This window comes from Taudactylus pleione, unplaced genomic scaffold (genome assembly GCF_031769625.1).
Source record: "Taudactylus pleione unplaced genomic scaffold, aTauple2 ptg000560l, whole genome shotgun sequence".
Lineage (NCBI taxonomy): Eukaryota > Metazoa > Chordata > Amphibia > Anura > Myobatrachidae > Taudactylus > Taudactylus pleione.
This window is the reverse complement of record NW_028284962.1, coordinates 1540813-1562787: the sequence shown is the minus strand read 5'-3', so window position 1 is coordinate 1562787 and position 21975 is coordinate 1540813. Positions and strand designations below refer to the sequence as shown.

The following is a 21975-nucleotide window of genomic DNA, read 5'->3' as shown; positions in this document are numbered from 1 at the left end:
GAGGTGTAGATATGTCTGTCCAATGTGTTTGGTGGGAAGGAAAATCTGGTAATGTATCGGAGCAAATAACAATAGAAATTTGCTCCCAAATGCTGGAAAACAGACCAGATTTTCCTTCCCACCAGACAGATTGGACACAATGGGCATGATTCAGGTTGGTTCACAAGGCAGCGTTCGCACGCACCCCGCTCGCTGCGAAAATATGCTAATGAAATGCAATCTCGCGGCAACCGCACCTCTATACCAAGACGCTCACCTCTGTATAAAGCCGCCCACTTCCCATGACATGCATCCACAAGTCAGCGAAAATATCGGTAACTTCGAGTAACATCGGAACCATCCGCACAGTTGTGGTTGACCTGACCCTACCGCACAAACTGCTAAACTTCCTGTCACCATCTGCTATCACAGAGGCTTAATTATGCACACCCCTGTAACGGCGTTTAAATTCCCAGGCATGCCTGCGTTTCTCAGAAACGGTCACTTCCTGTCCATCACTGTGTGAAGACTCTGCGTGCTCGGCCTGTTCGCGCACTGCGTCTTATACTGCGTCCTAGCTGGCTGCGTGCTAAACCTTGCAGACTTGCAAACCAACCTGAATCAGGCCCTGTATCAATAGGTGTGTACGCAGCCTAAAGCTGGGTACACACTAGACGATATATTGTACGATCCGGCCAAATCGTACGATATTTCATTCACATTATCTAGTGTGTACGCACTATATTGTGTACAATGCATGCTCCCGTGCTCGTCGGACCTGCATGTGGGGCCGACAGGCAACATCGTTAGCAAGGGCCGTGCTGCTCTTGACATCGGCAAGTGTGTATGCACTTGCTTATGCCGGGACCCCCGCTAGTTGCTAAGGAGATCTTACTGGGTACACAACGTTCAATGTGTAGCCATCTAATATAACGCTTTAGGAATGCTAGACACGCCCCAGGGGCGTGGCCAAGACGCCCATCGCCGCGTGGTTACGCCCCCTATCCTGCTTCTCCGCCCCCAAAGCTATGGACAATACTTTCGCCCATTTACAACCCGTAGAGCTGAGGCAGCCGTGTGTATATTATTCACCCTGTCCCCTCCTTATTCCTTCCCCTCTCTACTGGCCCCGCCTCCTCCCTGGGTCACACTGCTTCTCCCCTCTCCCCGCTCGTTCCCTGTCTCCTGGTCTCTCCCTTTCTCGTCACTTCCAGCGTGAGAGTCACATCCGGCACCTGGAGACATCCAAGCTACAAGAGAGACGTCCAGAGACAGCCGGGAGGTGTACGGAGAGAGACAGCCCGGGGGACAGTTGTTGCTGTTACTGACCCTGCTGAGCACGGGCACCTTGCGAGCAATGGATCCTTTGGACTCTGTCAGGCGGGGGGGGCGTGTGACACCCGCATAAAGATCGGGAGTCCGGCAGCGGCATATCTGCTGCTAATCAGTTGTTTGCCCTACGGAAGGGCCGGCGGCAGTAGCTGGCCTGTGTATAGCGACGCCGCAGGGACATGTAACCCGGCTCCCCTGTATATCACCCTGGCAGAGTTATTCCTGGGAATCGGGAAGTTGTGCCGGGTCAGGGTGATACCGCAGCTGCTGCCGCTGCTCCCTGCGTCCATTCCCAGACCGGTGCAATGAGCAATACACTAATGTGTCTGTACAGTTCTAGCCCTGTATGCAGCCGCACAGACGTGTAGCACAGAGCTGCCTCCCATCTACTGGCTGTATCACTCTAAATTACTGTCGTCCAAGTTCCAGGAATACATGACCCGCGTATATATTACCCGTACAGCTGGCACAGTACATGTGAACCCGAAAACACTAACTCCATTTCCAAAATAGACGAGTTTTCTATATCGGATATCTTTCTTTCCGAAGACATGGTCACTCTGTCATAAGTGTGGTCATAGTCTTATAGTGATTTGTTGTGTGTAATCTTGTATGCATGGCCACTATGGGATATTATTAGATCTAGTTCCTGATTTTTTTTTTTTACTGAAAAGCAAAGGCTTTTTTTTAGTTTGTTTTAAGGTATTTTTAATTGTCTATTTTTTTATATTTTTTGTGGGAGATGAACGGGTTTTCCATAAAGGAGTTGTGCTGCCTGTTTTGTTGTCCACCATTTCCGGGCAGGATTGCAGCCAAGCTGGCATTCCTGCCCCCCTTACCCACCTACACTATCGTACCAGAGCAAGATGCCTCTACTAGGGCTGCTGCTGGGCGAGGAGGGACTGGGGTCATGGGACGCTGGAAGCTGCATCTGACGGATCGTGCTGACTTCCAGTATACTCAGCATGAGCTGGACACCATAGAAGTCTTTATGGCCAAGAGCAGCCGTGGAAACAGAATTGCCTGCATGTATATCCGTTGTGTTCCTGGTGCAAGGTATTTCATTGTATTCACTTCTTTTTAATGAGCTGTAAAGTAAACATACATTGGCAACAATACAATAATATTAAGAGTACTTCTAATTTGCTTGTACTTACAATCTAAAACAAGGATTTATATATTAAAAAACAGCAAAAACATGCATTTTTCATTATTGAAGTTTAAAATTTATATTATTCAGGAAACAATTTTAAAATGTGACCAACCCTAAAATGGAGATAGAAAAACCCTTAATAACATTCACAAATGCATATGACCCCCCCAACTACTCCTGCATACAGTAAAGCTGACTACACGCTGTGTGAACGGGCGATATACATCGAGAACAGGTCGGCAGGTGCGTACCTCAAATATGTGTTCTCAGACATATCGCATCTGCTCTGCAGCACAGCAGTTGGCCAATATATTGGCTGACCCCCCCCATGATTGATATCTCAGCTGTGCGGCAAATTCAAACGCACGCTCAGTGGTGGTGTCATCGCTGACACACAGAGCGGCCGATTGGTAAGTGTTTATAGCTTACCTGATTGGCCACTCTGTTGGCAGAGAGATCTGCTTGGTGTGTACCTACCTTTACAGATCTTGAGATATTTGAATTATGCTTACATTTACAGTGCAGCTGAGTGGGACTTTTGTCCTGTTATTAAACATGTGTGCTGAAAAAGAAAAGTCTTGCTATAGTGCCCTTTAATGATGTGCTTAAAAAAAATATATATATATATCTCCTTGATATTGAGTACCTTCATTTCTGTTGAGCATCTGAAACTAATATTTTTGTGACTGTTTAGAGTAACTCCCTTTTTATATGTTGACTTTTTGATTTAGTGGTCCTCTAAATAGTTGTAAAAACTGTGTGTAATTTAGACTCTTGTAGTTAACAATGGGTCAACTTTGAAAAAAAAAAAAATGAAAGAGAATCGTGATGCTGACAATAATTCTGATTTACTAGTAATTTTTGGCAAAACTTAATTTTACTGTCTTTCCTTCATTTTTGGTTAGCTGTTCAATTTGTCTTTTTCCTTTTTACCTCTGTTTCTACAGGTTCACACTCCTCTTTTCTCATGGCAATGCAGTGGATTTGGGACAGATGAGCAGTTTCTACTTGGGCCTAGGCACACGAATCAACTGTAACATCTTCTCCTATGATTATTCTGGGTATGGAGCTAGCTCAGGGCGCCCCTCAGAAAAAAACTTGTATGCAGACATTGATGCTGCCTGGCAAGCTCTACGTACACGGTGAGTGACGTAGATACAATTTACGTTAATTAAGGGCTTAATTAATGACAGTACATTGTGCTGTAACCCATAGGCATTTTTTTTCATGAGATACGCACCGCATGTCATAAAGAAATGAGGATTATGCTGGGTGCAACGGACATAAGTCCAAATGCCATAGATTTGATCTAGTTAATAAGACAATAATGCATATGTCATAATACACACCACACACACACAACTCCGTAGTTTTAGAAACAAATGTGGTAGCCAGAAAAAGCTAATAGAAATGGTCCAAGAAAAAAAACTCATTCTAGGTTCAAATATATAATCTCATAGATTTATGGAGGAAACCCCAGCAATGTTTCAGATATGAGTAATCCTTTCTCAAGCAGTGATTGCTGATATCTGAAACATTGCTTGTATTTCACCAATAAACCTTTGAGTTTATGTATTTGAACCTGTGGTGACATTTTTTCATGGACTATTTGCTTTTTTATTATGTATGTACAGTGTGTTTGTACATTAACATTCCTGTCGCTAATTATCAAAGTACTGTAGTGAGTCCTTGACCCCTTTCTGTCAGCTAATTAAAACCAGCTTTCCCACATGAAGACTACCTGCTTTGATCCCACTTGAAATCAACAAATCACTGTTGACGTGTTAAATCAAAAATAGTTCACAGTGGTGCCCCATTCATTACAGTTGCCATTTTAAGGAGTACTTCTCCATGGAGTTTACAACCCCATTGAAAGAAATGGGGCATGTGATGAATGTGGCACGATCAGCAAAAACGCTGGTGTAATTTCTCTTGTAAAAACCTAAATCTGCGCTACCATCTAAGAAGAGATTTTACTAAAATGTATTTAACCTGAGCTGGGTTCCTGGGGGCTTCTATGGCTGTTCTTCTCATAGATCCTTCTCGTGCAGCCTTTGTTGGGGAAGGCGAGAGGTCCAATCACAATCCTGAATGAAGATTTTGTGATTGGACCTGCTGCTGAACCGCCCCCTCTGCCTGGATCTCAGGCTATAGGGAGGAGGGCATGTTCTAAAATAATTTCCTAAGCAGTGGTGCAACCTTAACAGAAGTCTTGGATGCCTGCCAAGTCATTGGGCGGTATTCAATTGTTTTAGCGCACCTGATCTTACGTCTAAAGTGACGGTAGATTGCGGGATGCTATTCAATTGATGCCGATCTTTGCATCGATCGTGCCCAAAGAGGTCGGGTTTAGCCGCGTAAACCAGCTACACCCGACCAAAGTGCTCGGCGTGATCGTGAAAAGTGCCATTTGGGCGTCCAAACAGGTCACTTTTCGTGCATTTCAGCTCACACCCCCCCTGCTGGTACGGGCTGAAATGCCGGCACTGGCAGCTGATCGGGCCCGACAGGAGCAAAAATTGAATAGTGCCGTCGGGCGCAAAGGTGGGCTGAAACAATTAAATTACCTAAGTGTGCTAGAGGCACCTGAGCAGAGAGCGACACCCCAGACAGGAAAGGGGAACTGCACGGGTTGTGACAGGTGCGAGGTGCTAGAATGAACACTAGACAATGATATCTTGGGAAATCCATGAGGTCACCTCAAAGTATTTTGTGCAATTTCTTGTCACTGATCTCTGATAAAAACATTCAAAGCTTAATGCTGTATGATCACTGTAGAAGTGCTTGATACCTATACACCGTCATGAGTTGTCTAGTTACTTCATCAGGGGAATCCTGTTAGCTGATTTAGGGCCTGATTCAGAGCCGCTCGCTAGTGGCAGTACGCTCGTTCCGAGCGATGTTCGCACATCTGCGCATGCGTACGGTTTTTAGTACGCATGCGCGAACCAGTCAGTGCGGCCGAAAATCGTTTGTACGCTATATAGCGAGTGCCTGCTATTTTGAGTGACAGAATGAGGCGTATGTGGGTGGTAACAGGGGAAGGTGCTTGAAAACGGGGAGTGGAGATCCGTTCGCAGGCGTGCTTAAAGGTCAAAACGGGCGTTTTATGGGTGTGCATAATTAATAAAGCAGCGTCAATGACCACGTCACTTGGTTTTTTTTAACTCAGAACTGTTCGCAAAATAGCGGTTGAAAACACCAACCACAAGAATAGCGAGCAGTTCATATCCTGTTCGATGTACTCGATTAATCTAATAAATAGCGGACATGACGTATGGTGCGAGCGGCCAGGGGGCGTTTTTAAGAAATAAAAGAGCGTATGTTTTGCTCGCTCGTTCAGACTTAGAGGTGTGAACAGACTGCAATGTGCGAACGGATCATTTGCATAGCCACCCCTTGTTTTTGAACGAACGCAAATAGCGAACGGCTCTGAATGAGGGACTTAATCTATACAGTGCATTATTAGTAGACATGCTGACACACATCTAATATTGCAAGAATGTAAGTACAATTCGAGATATTAGTGTGGTTACCCACTTGTGTTAAGAAAATGCCAGTGACTTTGTATGTCATAAGTGATCACTTTTAGGGTGTGTACACATGGTCAGATATTCTGGTCGATATAAACGATGATATCGTTTATTGTTCGATCGTTTATATCGACCGGAATATTAGCCCCTTTCAACGACCAAACAATGTTCGATGCGCGGCACTGATGGTCGATATCATCCGGTGCATGCAGGCAGAGCCGTAACTAGACTTTTTGGTGCCCTATGCCAGAAAGAGCATTGGCGCCCCCCTCATTTTTCAAAGGGACATAATGCACCCAAAAAAGGGAAATGGAATGATGGGGAAGGGCCAGGGAAGAGATAGAGGAGGCCAGGAGATGCTGGGGATGAAATTAGAGGAAGCTACAAATGAGAATGATAATAAACAGACATTTGACAGCCCCAAACAGCGTCCCCTGACCTGTGGTGCCCTGTGCGATGGCACCGGCCGCACTACCCTAGCTACGGCCCTGCATGCAGACCAACCTGGTCGATATCGACCAGGTTAGCTTGTTTACTATAGTGACCAGCGATCGTTAAGTCGAGAAAGTGAGTAGAACAGACAGCTTCAGAAGTATGCTGCTGTGCGACCACTGCCCCCAACCTCAGGAGGAAGTGTGTGTGGGGTTTATAATGGTTTTTCCCAAATAACTACTGGCAGATTTCTAACCTATTATTATTTTTTTCTTTTTTTTTTTTTTTTTTTTTTTTTAAATTAACGCAACTATTTAACTCAACTTCCTCCAATCCCCGTATACAGTGTTGGTATTTAGTTGCTTTTGTTCCACTCCCCTGCTGCATTTTAAAAGTTTGTGACTGCAGAAATACCTCACTTCCAGTTTTCTTGTTTGTGCCTGTTATTTTTCTCCAGGCAAAATACTGAAATGTACGGTTAGCTGCAAACGAGAATTCACTGCCACATCAGGCACCTATTTCCTTGTTCACACAAGCTCATGTTTTTGATATTTGGATGCCTTATTCTTTAACCTGTTTATTAAACATACATGATTGTTTTACGTCCCATCAATCTATTAAATATATTACCTCTATTAATAACATTTATGTGAATTTTTTATTTATTTATGCACTATAATGTAAAATTAAGATTTTGCATTGTAAGTATATGCTCTCACACTGCCAGATGAACAAGTCCTCACTTGCAGAGTCAGAGGTAGTATGGGGAAGCTGTTTTGACAGGGGTATCTGGTATCAACTTTAGGACATCATCAAATGTCATAGTTGTACACCAGATTTACATCGGCTTTATGTCTGACATTGGCGGTTTGTACTGTGTATTGCAGTGACCGACCACTAATTCTGTTGGATATGCTTCTATCCAGAATGTCCAAAAGATATAATTAGTCAGATGTATTTGGCAGTGTATGTGCTGCTGCAGCTGACATTTTCTCTGTTCCTTCATGGGGGAGGAACGGGGAAATGTTTCCTGCCCAGGGGAGGAACGCAGATATCATGGCCATACATTGTGACATGTTTATTAGAAATTGACTTTTCATGAATAACTTACTATGTGCTACTACCCTGCATCAGGCGTGGGCACATTTTATCACTCCAGCTAAAACATGTCACCTTGATAAGGCATGCTGGTAGTTCCTTAACAGAGTAGACATTGTCTGCTTTCACTTTGTGAAATCTATAAAATGAAATTGTGTGTGCTTCTGTATATAGATACACAATGATTGTTTCTACTGTTGCTGTCAGTGTTTTTATTGCCAGGGCAAATATAGAATAGCACTCCCATACAGCTATGGTGTAATAATACACCTTTGCATACCTCTGCCTAGTTCCGTGTTGTTTTCAACCTGAATTGTTTCCTCTCTGTGTGTGTATGAATAAATATATTAGTGAATCAGTGTTTCAATGCTTTTTATTAGTCATTTTCACCAGGATCAATGCCTAATAAAGGGTATTGTAACGTTGATGTACCGCACCAAGAGTGGTATTTATACTTTTGTATTGTGGAGCTAAGTAATTTACCCTAAGGGAGTGCCAAACATCTATGTTATATATGCATGTTTGTTCAAGCAGAAATCTAAGTTAATTATTGCTTTATGGGCTAGTCGTGAGGTTACCGCAGGTGGTAATTGCATAGCTCCAGACACTTAGCCCAGGAGCTGTGGCTTACTGCAGAAAATTATTGAATAACTCAAGCACTTTACCCGGAAGCAAAAAACCCTGCAGTAATTCCCACGGCTAATTGAAATTCCCCCTTTTACCCATATTACAGTGTTAAAAAACATTAAATTAATTTCGGGTAGCGCCATCAAACATCAAACCAGCCAGTTGTCAAATAATTCTTAAACTGTGAGGTTGATCAGCTACTCTTGTACAACTGGATCCATCTTTGATATGTTCCATTGTTTACCCAAAATATATTTTATGTTCTATTCGGAGGTATTTTAATTTAGCAGTGAAAGGCAAAACCTTTTCTCCAAATGGAGCGTTTCTTTGTCTTTATATATCAGTAGAAAGTACTGGTCTTAATCTCACACTTTGTACCGTCCTCTAAGGCAGAGGTTCCCAATCATGGTCCTCAAGGCACCCTAACAGTTCAGGTTTTAGAGATATCCGTGGTTGAGCACAGGTGATGAAATTAAATGACTGAGGTACTAATTAAGTTACCTGTGGTCAAGCATGGCTTATCCTTACATTGATTACAAAATATGTGATATAGCGCATATTTACGCGATATAGGCAGTTGGGGACCCGGTTTTTAAAACAGAGCTAGTCCAGCAGGACGCCCTGTGTGTTCTGTGTCCGCAGCAGCCAATCGCCGCCAGCAGCATCTCCCCAACCAATCGCTGCCAGGAGCGATTGGTTCTAGAGACCCTGCCGGCAGTGATTGGTTGCTGCGGACATGGCACGCACACAGACTAAGCGCGCCCTGCAGGCCCACTCTCGCATCCAATCGCTGCCAGCACTGCAGCTTCTCTGCGTTATTATCTATGGAGCTTATGCCTGCAATGTAGCAGCCAGAAAAATCAGAGCTCTGTCCGCTCTAATAGGAGATCGCCTTTACTTTATATGCAGTCAGGAAGCATCGTTGAGTCCATGTGACCGTGCCCCCGCCCCCAGTGCTATGTAGGCACTTTAGTAGCAGACTCGGTACTCTGCCAGCTACATGGGGCATCAGTTAAGGGCTGGGGTTTCCCGGTCGGATTATTCTATGGTGTAGGAGGATAGTAACACCGGATGGAGGATTGCCAAGGGTGCAGTATTGTCCTACTCCATTCAGTGCTGGTTATAGATTGGGTTGTGGTAGAGGCTGCTCTATTCCCACTGTTACCTGATGTGCAACCTGGAAGTGATCAGTGTCCACTGGGTAAAGCATAGCTAAGAAAATGGCCCCATACACTTGAGCCACGATTCCCCATTCTGACCTCTGCCGGCCCGTTCTGCCAATTGGCGACCAAAACCGCTGATCCAAGGACATCGACTGCTGGAAGCGATTGGTTCGGGAGACTCTGCCGGCAGTAATTGGTTGCTGCGAACATAGCGCACACACAGCGCGTCCTGCAGGCCCGCGCTTTTAACCAATTGCCGCCGGCAGTGTCTCATCCAAATGACACCGACCGGAAATCACCTCCTTCCCTCCCTGCCTGCCAGCATAGTTAGTCCTTCCTGTCTCTGCATCCATCGATGCCAGCGCATCCTCCTTGGCTGCAGAAGTGCTGCCTGCGCTCCATCCCAGGTCTCTGCATGCAGACAGGAAGGAGCTGGAGGCGGACAGCAATGACCAGGCGCGGGGCTCACACCAGGAAAAAGGAAGTAACGACTGCCCCAAGTGCTATCTACTCTTGCACCCTTCCCTACCATCAGTACTGCCCCAGCTGCTATTCTGACCCCCTCCCTACCCCCAGTATTGCCTGTCCCTAACCCCCTTCTTGCCCCCCAATACTGCACCAGCTATCTACCCTTGCCCCCAGTACTGCCCCAACTGCTGTCTTCACTTACTTCTCCCTACCCGTGGCACTGCCTGCCCTTACTCCTCTCTACCCACAGCTCTACCCCAACTTCTCCCTGCCTATACCCCCAACTGCTGCTTGCCCCCAGCACTGTCCCAACTGCTGCCTGCCCTTGCCTCCATTAATATGTGACTGGACCCAAAAACTCTGGAGTAGGACCTCAATTTTTTAAAGTCAGGGGTCCTCGGGACCAACACATTTTTTTGCTCGGCGCGATCATAGCCTTAAAACCTGGAGTTTTGGAACCTCTGCTCCTAGCGCTGTTTTAGTTATCCTAGCTCCTCAAATCTATTTATGAATCATTACTTCTACTTCAAAAGTTTCCCTAGTACTATAATTTTGTTGATGCCCATGATTTGGAAATGTGGCATGCTGTTTCTCCAGCTATCTAACAGGTTTCTACTTTATGATAGCTGCCAATTACTGTTAATTTTTTTTTTTTTGCCATTCACCATATCGACAATGCATTTTTCAGGTAACGCTAACGCTTGCACATTTTCCTCATGTCTACATAATGATTTTCGATTTAGTGACTGCATACCATGCTGACTTGTATTTTCTATATGCATTTGGCATACATCTTTACCACATGCTTGTTAATGTGTCTGACACTAGAAACTGTTGCTTCTAGTGTCACCTTAGCCACTGGCATTGTTACTGGTGTGGTGCTTGTTCTTTTCTTGTGTATAGCGAGGGGAGATACACAGGGAATGCCTCCAATGATCTCTTTAAATACCCATGTCAAATGCAAATACTCTTACTACCATTAAACACAACTCCAGGGAGAATATGGCCTTACTAACTTTTATGTAAAAGTATTGTGTTTAGGCTGCTGGAGATGCTGTTAGAGTAATGTTCACGATTGGAAAGCTTTTTTTTTAATCTAATGACTGCTTGAAGTGGTCCTTCTCTAAATAAGAAGCTTGTATATTAAACTGAGTAAGTTTGTTCATTTATTATAGATTTTTCAGTGGGCAAGACAAAATGTGAGCCAGGTATATGTTGTTTCTAGGAAGATTGGAACATACTCCTATCAAATCACATATTATACAACACAACCATAGTTATGTGAGGTCATTTGTTATATAGCATTTATGTTCTACACTTCCTTATATCTGCAGTAAATAGTGTGCTGATATTTACAAAGCTCAATTTGCTAAGTATGCTTCATTTTTTAAATACCATTTTCTAGCTTTTTTCCTTCCTGCTCTGTGCTGGTTGCAGGGTCTGGTCTGACACCACTCTGCTGTGTTGCTGCTGTGATCAGTCACTTAAATAAATCTGAAGGCATCAGATATATTTGCACTAGGTCTTTCAGATGTCATTATGTTCTACAACAAAGTGATTTCAAGTTACGTTAAAGGTTGGGCGCGACCGATCACTTCACTATGCCCTGCTTTACATAACTGTGCCTGAGGAATTAGGAAGGGATACCAAGCAATTCTACTAGCTACATTTTTAAAAGGACTTTTACCAATCAAAATCATACTATATCTTTGAAAATGCTTTTTATATTAAAATGAATTTGCTTTAGTCTTTTTTTCCATTTTTTTTTTTTTTTTTTTTTGTCATTAAGTAAGCATTAGCTGCAATAAATATCCAGCTCCTAATCTACCCACAGAATTGGGGGAATAAATTGTCAGTAGTTTGGTTTCTTCATACAAAATTAGTTTTAGAGTGTATGTGTGTGTGTGTGTGTGGCATTTCTGTATGAAGGGTTAGTTGTTCACAGCTAAAAGTCTACATTTCCTATTGTATCCATGATTAACATTGTAACAGTACTGGAATGGTCACTGTTCCATATTATAAATGCTCTGTGCAAGGAATGATCAGTTACTTTGTTTCACTACATTGTTCTGTTAGAGAAAGCAGGAATTTGTTATACAATTTGTTTGTTATACTTTAAAGTCCTACATACAAAAAGAGATTGTCCCCTCTGCAGAATTAATATTTCTATTGTAAGAATTTTCATACAATAATTACAAGTGAAGTTTATACCAATAATTAAATCCAATTTAGTCACGTGATTTATTTTTTGTTTTGTTTTATAAAGTAAAGGGAACACATTTATTTCTATATTGGATTTCAATACATTTTATTTTGGGGGAGAATTCCTATATAACCTCCTGCATCCAGCATTACATGCACATCTATTAGGGAATGTGGGCTGTGTCATGGTATACACCATTCTTGTAAGAAAGTCATTCATTCAATCCATTATTACATTCTTTTATTTATTTATTTTTAGTCCTTTTGTGGTAAGGAATGCAACAGTGACCATTGTTATGGTGGGTACACACTACACGATATGCTCCCTGAGCGATATCGTGTAGTGTGTCCCCGGCAGGCTGTGCTCAATGTCGTTCATGACATTGAGCACAGCAGCTGAACGATATCGTTCAGCACCGGGCTCTCTCCCCCATTCCCTGACATGCAGCAACCTGACGAGGTCGTCAGATTGTGCTGCATGTTCAGGCGATGGACAATGTCGGAAACGACCAGCGGGAGTGCGCATCGCTGGTCGTTTCCGACATAAAAGTCACGATTACTGAGCGATTGCACGATTACGATGTCGTAATCGTGCAGTCTCTCAGTAATATCGCCCAGTCAATGGTACCCTGCATTTGATTTGTTTATGACGTTGCCCGCTTCTGACACTTAAGTTCTTCTATACCTCTATACACTGATGCCCAAACTAGTACCCCATATTCAAGATGAGATCTGACTTGATGTGCCTGTACACAATCAGCTGTGTATTTTGTTATATAATAAATACTGGGTTCATGTGGCTCTCTTGCCCATTATACAGGGACCATGGGCTGCAGAAATGTCACTTGTGGGTCTTATTCATTAATTACACAGACCACTGTAGCAAAGGGGCATCTGGATGAAGCCTAAGACTTTCCAGAGCAGGTCTAGTAACCGCTAGGACGTTTTTAGTTTGCCATACCGCATAAAGGTACAATTCCTGTAACAGTGTTTTCTCATTAAAGTGCCAATCCCAGGAAGTCTAACTCAGGATTGGTTAAAGTATCTTTGCGGAGTCATCTTATGTATTTAAAAAAAATATATAATTTTCTTTTATTTTACTGGCTTCATTGTTCCTGCGTCAGAAGGAACCCTGACGATTGAGATATAACATCAGCATCTACTAACTTCTCCCTCATCTGTCCAATAACTTGTGCTATGATGACCAGGTGTTTGTTGCATTTGTTAAAATGCTGTACATATAAAAATATTTGTAATTTTAATTTATTAACTACTAATTTGGCAAAAGCTTAAACTGTGCTCGCTGTATGTTCCTCATTACCCTTTTCCCTAAAAACATATTATCGCTCTCAATTTTCTTAAGACATATTACCTTAGACACACTTCCCTCCTCCCAGAATCCTGTTCTTTATACTCCTACTCTAAAGAAAATCTCATATGACCCCACTTGTGAACCATATTCATCTTCCCCATCAACTCTAAAGGTCCTTGATGTGTAATTGTAAACACATTTCATCTTAGAAAATAACCTATTTAACAACCTACAATCTGGGTTCTGTCCCGACACTTGGCTGAGCGTACTCTTATATCACTGACCAGTGACTTAGTGCAGCTGTCTTGTTGTGCTATACCTGCTCACTGAGGTGCTACATTATTATCATGGCAAATCAGATGGATAAAATAATTATTGCTAATTTCTAATCTATACAAGTAAACTATAGTGCAAATTTATATTGCCTAAATTCATGTGACACCCAGTCTAAAACTAATGTATATGTATCAACCCACTGGTAGGCTATCACTGACGCTGGCATTACCTAGCCCAAAATGAATATTCCTCCTTAATACTCCTGGACCTAGCAGCATATAATGACCGTTACATACTTTGCCAAAGTACAAAATCACATTTTGTAATTGGATTAACTCCTAACTGTAATGTGGTCCTTGTTTTCTCCCTCTTTGGTACATCCTCTTCTCTCCCATTTATTGGTGTACCCCAAGGCTCAATTATGGGCCTCTTATTTTTCTTCAAACTACTGGCATGCTTCCATTTACAACCAGGCATTAGGGTATGTGTATGGTATTACGGTATGGCTTACCTGCACCTACTTCTGCTTCAGTGTTCCATTGTTCCTTAGAACCGTTAAATTAAAAAACAGAATTGGTTTTATTTTCACAATCTAATACTCCTAATATTCTCTGTCTACAATAGTCGAATTGACAGATGGAATCTGGTGAATGATAGTGCCGTTAAATCAGCATTTGGAAGCCTGAAATGGTTGATTGCAGTTCTTAACCCTTGTGAGGGTATAAGAACCTTTTTATTTTTACCTTTTTGTAAATGCACAAGATGCTTTTGTCATTTTTGAACATCATGCTCTGGTTATGGTGCGCTACAATGACCCATTTTACCCTCTTTATCCTAGTTATGGGATCTGCCCTGAAAACATCCTGCTTTATGGACAGAGCATCGGTACAGTTCCAACAGTGGACTTGGCATCTCGTTATGAGTGTGCAGCTGTAATTCTACACTCACCGCTGACGTCTGGAATGAGAGTGGCATTTCCTGACACTAAGAAAACCTACTGTTTTGATGCCTTCCCAAAGTAAGTACCAAAGGACTGCATCTACAATGTAATTTAAAAGCATTTGTATAATTGGGGTATCCACGCATTGCTAAACCATAACCCCCTGGCAAACAATATAACCACTATTTACTTTGCGCTTATAAGACATAAACCTTGTGCATAGATCTGGTTGCCTGTGCTTCCCTTTACCTAACATATAGAAATATAAATTTTGTTTGGAAACCTTTTCTGCAAAGGAAAGATGTTATTTTGGATGATTAAATTTTTGCAGTACAGAGGGTTTGGGAAATGTTCTCAATAGTGAGAGTAGTAAAATTCATGCACAAGATATTAATAGACATGAGTTGAGGCCTAGTTCTTGTGGGTGCGTTACTGTTTTGTACACTAAGGCCTTCATTTAGCTTTCATATCAAATTTGCACCTTGCCAGTGTTGCAATGTGTCTGTCTTTTTTTTTTTTTTTTTTTTTATTCAACATGCAGAAATAAGTGTCTTTTCAGTATGATGCACTGTGCTTTATAGATGAGCTAGCACTCTATCCCAATTCTTCATCTGTCATTTTAAGTTTGCCACCTTATAGCACAACTTAGTTTTGCTACCTTTTGAAGTGAATCAACATCTTTCCTATTATTTGTTATACATATTGAATACAGTTCTTAAAATTAGCTTCCATTTTACAAACTAGACTGTGCTGAGTTCATTGATAACATACTTGATGATGTGTGGCCAGTATATCTTCCCAGGAACAACGGTTCTGATGTACAAAACATTTACAGGGTGTTCAAAAAGTTACGCAACCGTATGGGGAAACAATTAATTTTGCAGTAGGTGTTGATTATGGCCGCTGTCCTGTGCTTCACATAAATGTCCACCGCTAATCATGTTCTTGAACAGCCTTTGCAATGTTTCATGTGAAATTGCATCGATGCAGTTCTGAATGTTCGCTTGCAATTCTGGAATACTGTGCGGGTGAGTTGTATAGGCTTCAAGTACCCTCACAAAAAAATCCGTAAATTGCGCTGGCCACAACCCCCGCGAGATCAGTCATTCTGGATAGCAGTCTTCCAAGTAAGCCATAGTGTTTCTGGCTGTATGGGCTGTGGCACTGTCCGGTTGAAACTACGCGTTCTGCAATATCTCTGCCGGCAATGTGTTGACAACTCATTGCACCATCATTATGTATCGTTCACTGTACGCATCGGTCAACTTTACCTCTGTTAACACCTTTGGTCGACTGCTTCTCACTGCTTTCGCAACATTCCCTGTCTTCTGAAACTTGTCGTATAACTGCTTGATGGAGGATTTGTTTGAAGCAACCGCTTTGTACTTTTCTGTGAAGGTATCCTGTGTCTGGGCGTGACTACCGGAGTAGATGTACTGCATGACAATGAATATACTCTGCTGCAACGTGCACCCCATGGGTCCGGTTTTCAATGTTCTTTATCACCTGGAAAAAATAAAACTATTACATGCTTTTCCCTATACGGTTGCGTAACTTTTTGATTACCCTGTACAAGTAACACCACTAGGTGAAAGTCATAAAAATGCCCAAACCTCCTCTTCCCTCCAAAACTAATTATACTTTGGGTTTAGAAACCCTTTCATGTATTATGCTGTGATGTGAGTAAATGGTACTGATGACCGATCCGAAATTTTCATTTTATGAATATCTTAGATCATGGATTATCAACTCCATTCCTAAAGTACCACCAACAGGTCATGCTTTGTGGATTTCTTTAGTCATGCACAGGTGAATTAATCGATTTTGCTAGGTCAGTAATTATCCCACAGACAGAAATCCTCAAAACATGACCTGTTGGGGCTACTTGAGATGAGAGCCACAGTTTAGATCAACTCTGCGCCTTACTTCCCTCATAATCATCATCTCACAAATAGAAAAGCATTTGTGAAGGCAGTGGGGATTTATAGAATAGCACCAAGAACAGAGTTGTTTGAATATCACCACTATTCAGTTGATGGTCTCATTGTTGTTGCCATCTCTGTTTGTCCTTTGGTGAACTCTGTGGCCTCTTTGGTGGCAGCAGATGCCACTACAACTTCTGGGAAAATAGAAAAAAGAAGTCTTCTGGCTCTGTGTCCAGCTGCGAGCATGAAGTCTAACATACACTGGGCCCACAGCTACCCAAACTGGTGGGTATCCACAAAAGGACACATGCAGCACCAACACAAAAGCATTCTACAGAACCAGAAGGTGATAAATATAAATAATGAAGGACAGTCATGCTTTGCAGCAGTGTTAAGATTTCTACAATGACTACTTAATCTTTCATTTCACCAGCGGCTGATAATGCTTCTGCTTTACAGTAACCACACACCTTTGCCCCACGATCAGGAACAGCTGTTACGCCACTACCTTTTATATATCATTTTCCCCCACACCAGTTACTTAGCCACTTGTAGGCGAGTTCCAGTCAATGCATTAGATTAAAAGGTTGACAATGTCTAGATAGACAACAGATTTTACAGGTAATAGGTCGACAGGAACAAAAGATTGACACAGAAAAGGTCGACATGGATGGAGTTCGACAGATACAAAAGTTTGACACAAAAATAATGGTCAACACTTTTTTTTTTCTTTTAGGGTTAGGCACTAGGAGGGACAGTTATGGTTATGCATTTACCCCGATGTGTAGAGTTAAGGACCAAGGGGAGGGTTAGGTTTAGGGTTAATATTAGGGTTCAAAAACAAACTAACAAAAAAGAGTCAACCATTTTTTGTCAACCTTTTATACCTGTCGACATTTTGTCCCTGTCCACCTATTGCCTGTCTAAAATCTGTTGTCTATCTAGACCTTGTCTATCTTATTCTTGTCTATCTTTTATAACAAAACACCCTTGTGGGCAGGCCCATCTATATCTTGTGTTTCATGACATTGTATGTGATTTATTTTGTATCATCATCTCCCCAACTACAGTCATTTATAAAGTATATTATGTTTTGTTATGCAAGGAAATTGTTAGAATTTTATTACATTTTTTAAGTATTTATATTCTTAGTACCAAACAGAAATTATTGTAAATAACTCTAGGCGTGGACTACTGGGCTGCCTCCTACACATAAACACAAGGCCACTGTAAAACCCTTCTGTACTACAACCATCAAGCAAGAATGTATAATTGGCGCCTATATAGTGTCCCAATCGGATGACTGTCCTTTTAGCCAGCGAGTCGGTGTATGATTCCCTATTGCTAGCTGTTGTCAGTATGTCGAGGGAAAACAAAAACCGCAAATAGAGTAATACAGTAATGCTTATTACACCCTAATGTACAAAAATAATTCAGTGTCTATATACATCCCTTACAATATGTACAGTAGAAAAGGATGACAAATAGGGGTTAAATCCCCTTATGTGATTATGCTTACAAAAATTCTCCTTGACATATAGCTTGTAGAGGTGTTTTTGGTTTCTTATGGTTTGATACACGAATAGTCTCAGGTTCAGATATAGCCAGTGCTAAAAAAGAAAGGCACATGGAGGCCTGCGCAGTACATCTTGCACATGCACAGTCCTCCCACCATTGGCTTTGCCTACATCTCTGAATGAGGCCCAGAATTCAGACTCCTTTCTCCCTGCCTGGTCACATGACCCGGCCCACCTATCATTCACAATCCTAATTGCCAGGATAGTTGATTCTTCTTTCCAACAAGGGACTCAGAACACATGACTGCAGGGGCATATTTATAATAGGTGCAGGGTGTGTGGTGCACAAGGGCCCCAGGTTCCAGGGGGGCCCACACCGCACACCCTGCACCCATTATAGTCTTTATACATATCTGGCTGTTGTCTCCAGAATGCTGCTCTGCAGCGCTGGGCTTGCACCGAAGAGCAGCAATAATCACTGGGAAAATGACAGCAGACATTTTCGCATGTGCAGTACTACTATCCCCGGGAAATTGGCGCGGGCACCATTTTCCCAGAGACCCGCACATGTGCAGTAGATTCTGGTACTTAACCAGAATCTACTGCAGTTGCGGCACCGCCGGAGAGAGGAGGGGACCCATACTGAGTCTGTGCACGGGCCCCCCTCCTCTCTTAAAACACCCCTGCATGACTGGTATGTCTGACAGCCTGTGGGGAAATTTCCCCAACCCCTTCAATCTGTATTTGCCCGTGTACACCTACATCTCTAACAAAGCTACCTTTTATTGAAATCAGTGGTTCTCTATCTCAACCTTCCAAGTTTTACCAACGGGTCATGATTTGAGAATCTCTGTCTGTGGCAGCAGGTGGGATCACTTCTAGCAAAATAGACTAACTGTGCATGATTAAAAAAATCCACAAAACATGACCTGTTGGTGGTAGTGAGAACTAGAGTTGAGAACCTCTGTAGTTCGCAATAGAGCACAGGTTCTCAAACTCTGTCCTCAGGACCCCACACAGTTCACGTTTTCCAGGTCACCCAGCAGGTGCACAGGTGTATTCATTACTCACTGACACATTTTAAAAGATCCACAGGTGGAGCTAATTATTTCACTTGTGATTCTGTGAGGAGACCTGGAAAACATGCACTGTTTGGGGTCCTGAGGACCGAGTTTGAGAACCTGTGATCTAGACCACAGGTTCTCAAACTCTTTCCTCAGGACCCCAAACAGTGCATGTTTTCCAGGTCTCCCCACAGAATCGCAAGATAAATAATTAGCTCCACCTGTGCATCTTTTAAAATGTGTCACCTCCTGGGTGACCTGGAAAATGTGACCTGTGTGGGGTCCTGAGGACCGAGTTTGAGAACCACTGCAATAGAGCATGTTGCTAATATTTAAACCAGAGATCTATCCTAACCTATATTGTGGAATTATGTCCAAGTGTAGGAGAAGGTCAGATGTTTATGGTGTTGACTTTAAAGTAAAGAGACTTGCCTGAGACATCAGTACAAATTCATATTCTTGCAACATTGGACAAGTTATTTTGTTTGCCTGTATCTCAAGCAAGGCATAATTTGTGCTGGAACACAGTTCTTGTACTTCTCTTTGCACAATCTGTAATATTGAAAGATCATTTTGGATGGCCTTCCAGCTTATGTCATACAGTTTAAAGGGGGGTATCCACTAGACGATAAAGTTGAACGATAATGATAAAATCGTTCGATAATCGTTCAAACATCGTTTGAACATCGTTTGCAAATCGTGCAGTAATTGTTTCTAACTATGTACGATGCGCGCTCCCGCTGGTCGTTTGATCGTCTCCTCCATCGACTGAACATGCAGGTCAATTTCACTTGATTGCTTACACATCATTTACACATCATTTACACATCATTTACACATCGTTTACACATCGTTTACACTGAACGATCAAACGATGAACCACTGTCTGCCCACTATAGCTGAAAGCTCTCAATCACAGATTAAAACAGCATAGTTTATTGTTAGATCTTTTGCAAATCGTTTGCAAATTGTTCAGAGTGGAAGATCATATTTCAAGGGAAACTTCAAGGGAAAATCGTTAAGAGGTTGGACAGGGATAAAATCGTCTAGTGGATGCCCCCCATTAGTTCCACTTCTTTTTCTAGTTACAAAGCACTGTTCCCAGGTACAAAATCCTGTGTCAGAAAAGCATTGTATACAGTACTGTATAATCATGCGTTAAGTAAAAGTAATATATTTAATTGCTTTTTTAAGGAGGGAAACTGTCCAGCATTTTTTCACACACGGCTACTTTTTTTTTTGCAGTATTGAAAAGGTGTCAAAGATCACATCTCCAGTGTTGATAATACATGGGACAGAAGATGAAGTCATTGATTTTTCCCATGGTCTAGCACTTTATGAGCGTTGTCCCAAAACGGTGGAGCCTTTGTGGGTGGAAGGTGCTGGGCATAACGACATTGAATTGTACAGTCAATATCTGGAACGTCTGAGACGCTTCATCTCACAAGAGTTGATTTCCCAAAACAGTAACTGACACTGAACAAAGCAATGGCCAACTTCTCCGCTGACTGAAAGAGAGAGAGGATTTTCCTTCTTTTATATTCTCAAAATGATTCAAGGCCAATGGTGATTCTGCTTTTTTGATTAAAAAAAAGTCTAGATAAAAAGTTTGCTATTTTTCTGTGTGTCGTAATTGACTGTGTTAAGCAAACTTAATAGGTGCTTACTACAAAATGAAAGCACCCCATGAAAATGTATTATACCACTCTCAATCTGAAATCACAAGCTGGTGGATCTTACCAAATAAATTGTGCGTCTTCTGGCCAAAGAAAAGTTGTACAAACAGTGATATAAGCCCTGTGATTGGGTTCAGAATTAATTTCTTATACTGTACATATGTGAAGCAGGAAGATATTGGTTGATGCCTGTTTCTGGTACTCATAGGTACTTAGAAATTGAGCAATATGCAATAAGGGGCTCCTATGCTCTGTCACTTTAAAATCATTCACAGTCTATTAATGGAACATTGATTTCAGAAGTAATTGCAGACCGCATATCTTTTCTGCTGGAAATTACATATGATTCTATCTGGTTTTTATCATTGAAATTCCACCTGTTCTACATTAAAGAAGCACTAGCCCCTTAGGGAAAATATTTTGCTATTGTGTCCCTCCTCCTAGCCAGAGCCCCTGGGTGGGGTTACAGGATCTGCTGGCAGCTGTTATGCTATCTTTAAATGCTGACTGAAGAAGGAGGGGGGGTGTGAGTGGGAGGACCAATAACGAGCCCCAAACTTCTCCATCGTTCAGCTGTGGCTGTTATAGGAACGGTGGAGCCCCTAAGAAACTGATTGCATGGAGCAGCCCAGAGGGCATCTGCTGGGAGAAGGGACATCATACAGTAGGTATTTTTACTAGCTGGCATTGCGGTCTTAAGGGCATATTCTTAGCACATGGTTAACCATGAAATGTCTGCAGGTCATGTTTTGAAGGCGCATCCCATATTAATGTGATTCTGACCTGGGCTTCAGTGACAAAATATCTGCATTTTCATACTGATGGTGACTATGAACAGGCTTTTTTTTTTAAATATGAAAATGGTTAGGGTTGCTGAGCAAGGATTGTATGTGATGAATGAAGAATAAAAATTGGAGAGCAATAACTGCAGATGTGTCTGTATTTCTGTTGTAGAATAGTGTACACAAGCACAGAGCGATCACCAGTCGCATATCTTCTGTCACCAAATATAATAACGCATAAAGGGAGTAACACTTCCATTTGGCTTTTCGCACGACTGTTTTTGTATGTAATAGAGGGGTTGGGTATGGAATGCCAGCGGTCAGAATCCCGACGCGGGCATACCGACACCTGTTGATCAGTATCCTAACCCTCTCACTCTCCCTAACCCTCTCTCCCTGCTGCCTAACCCTAACCTCCCCCCCCTAGTGCTTAAACCTAACCTTCCCCCTACCCCTAAACCTAACCCCACTACTTGGTGTCTGGATGCAGGTGCCT

At 42.3% G+C, this 21975-nt stretch overlaps 1 protein-coding gene across 1 annotated transcript; it reads left to right on the top strand.

Annotated features, from left to right (window-relative positions):
• The first annotated feature begins 1012 nt into the window (after window positions 1-1012).
• ABHD17A (abhydrolase domain containing 17A, depalmitoylase) lies at window positions 1013-21622 on the top strand. The gene is made up of 4 exons (XM_088452951.1): window positions 1013-2367; window positions 3412-3606; window positions 14414-14593; window positions 20267-21622. The coding sequence occupies exons 1-4, from the start codon at window positions 2054-2056 to the stop codon at window positions 20493-20495; spliced, it is 918 nt and encodes a 305-aa protein (XP_088309077.1). The 5' UTR covers window positions 1013-2053; the 3' UTR covers window positions 20496-21622.
• The last annotated feature ends 353 nt before the right edge of the window (window positions 21623-21975 follow it).

What these genes read in the sequence shown, in the direction of transcription:
- ABHD17A (XM_088452951.1), top strand. Translation starts at nt 2,054, where the DNA reads ATGAACGGGTTTTCCATAAAGGAGTTGTGCTGCCTGTTTTGTTGTCCA. An exon ending in TGGCAAGCTCTACGTACACG is followed by an intron (nt 3,607 to 14,413) that starts GTGAGTGACGTA and finishes TCTTTATCCTAG; the next exon opens with TTATGGGATCTGCCCTGAAA. An exon ending in TGTTTTGATGCCTTCCCAAA is followed by an intron (nt 14,594 to 20,266) that starts GTAAGTACCAAA and finishes TTTTTTTTGCAG; the next exon opens with TATTGAAAAGGTGTCAAAGA.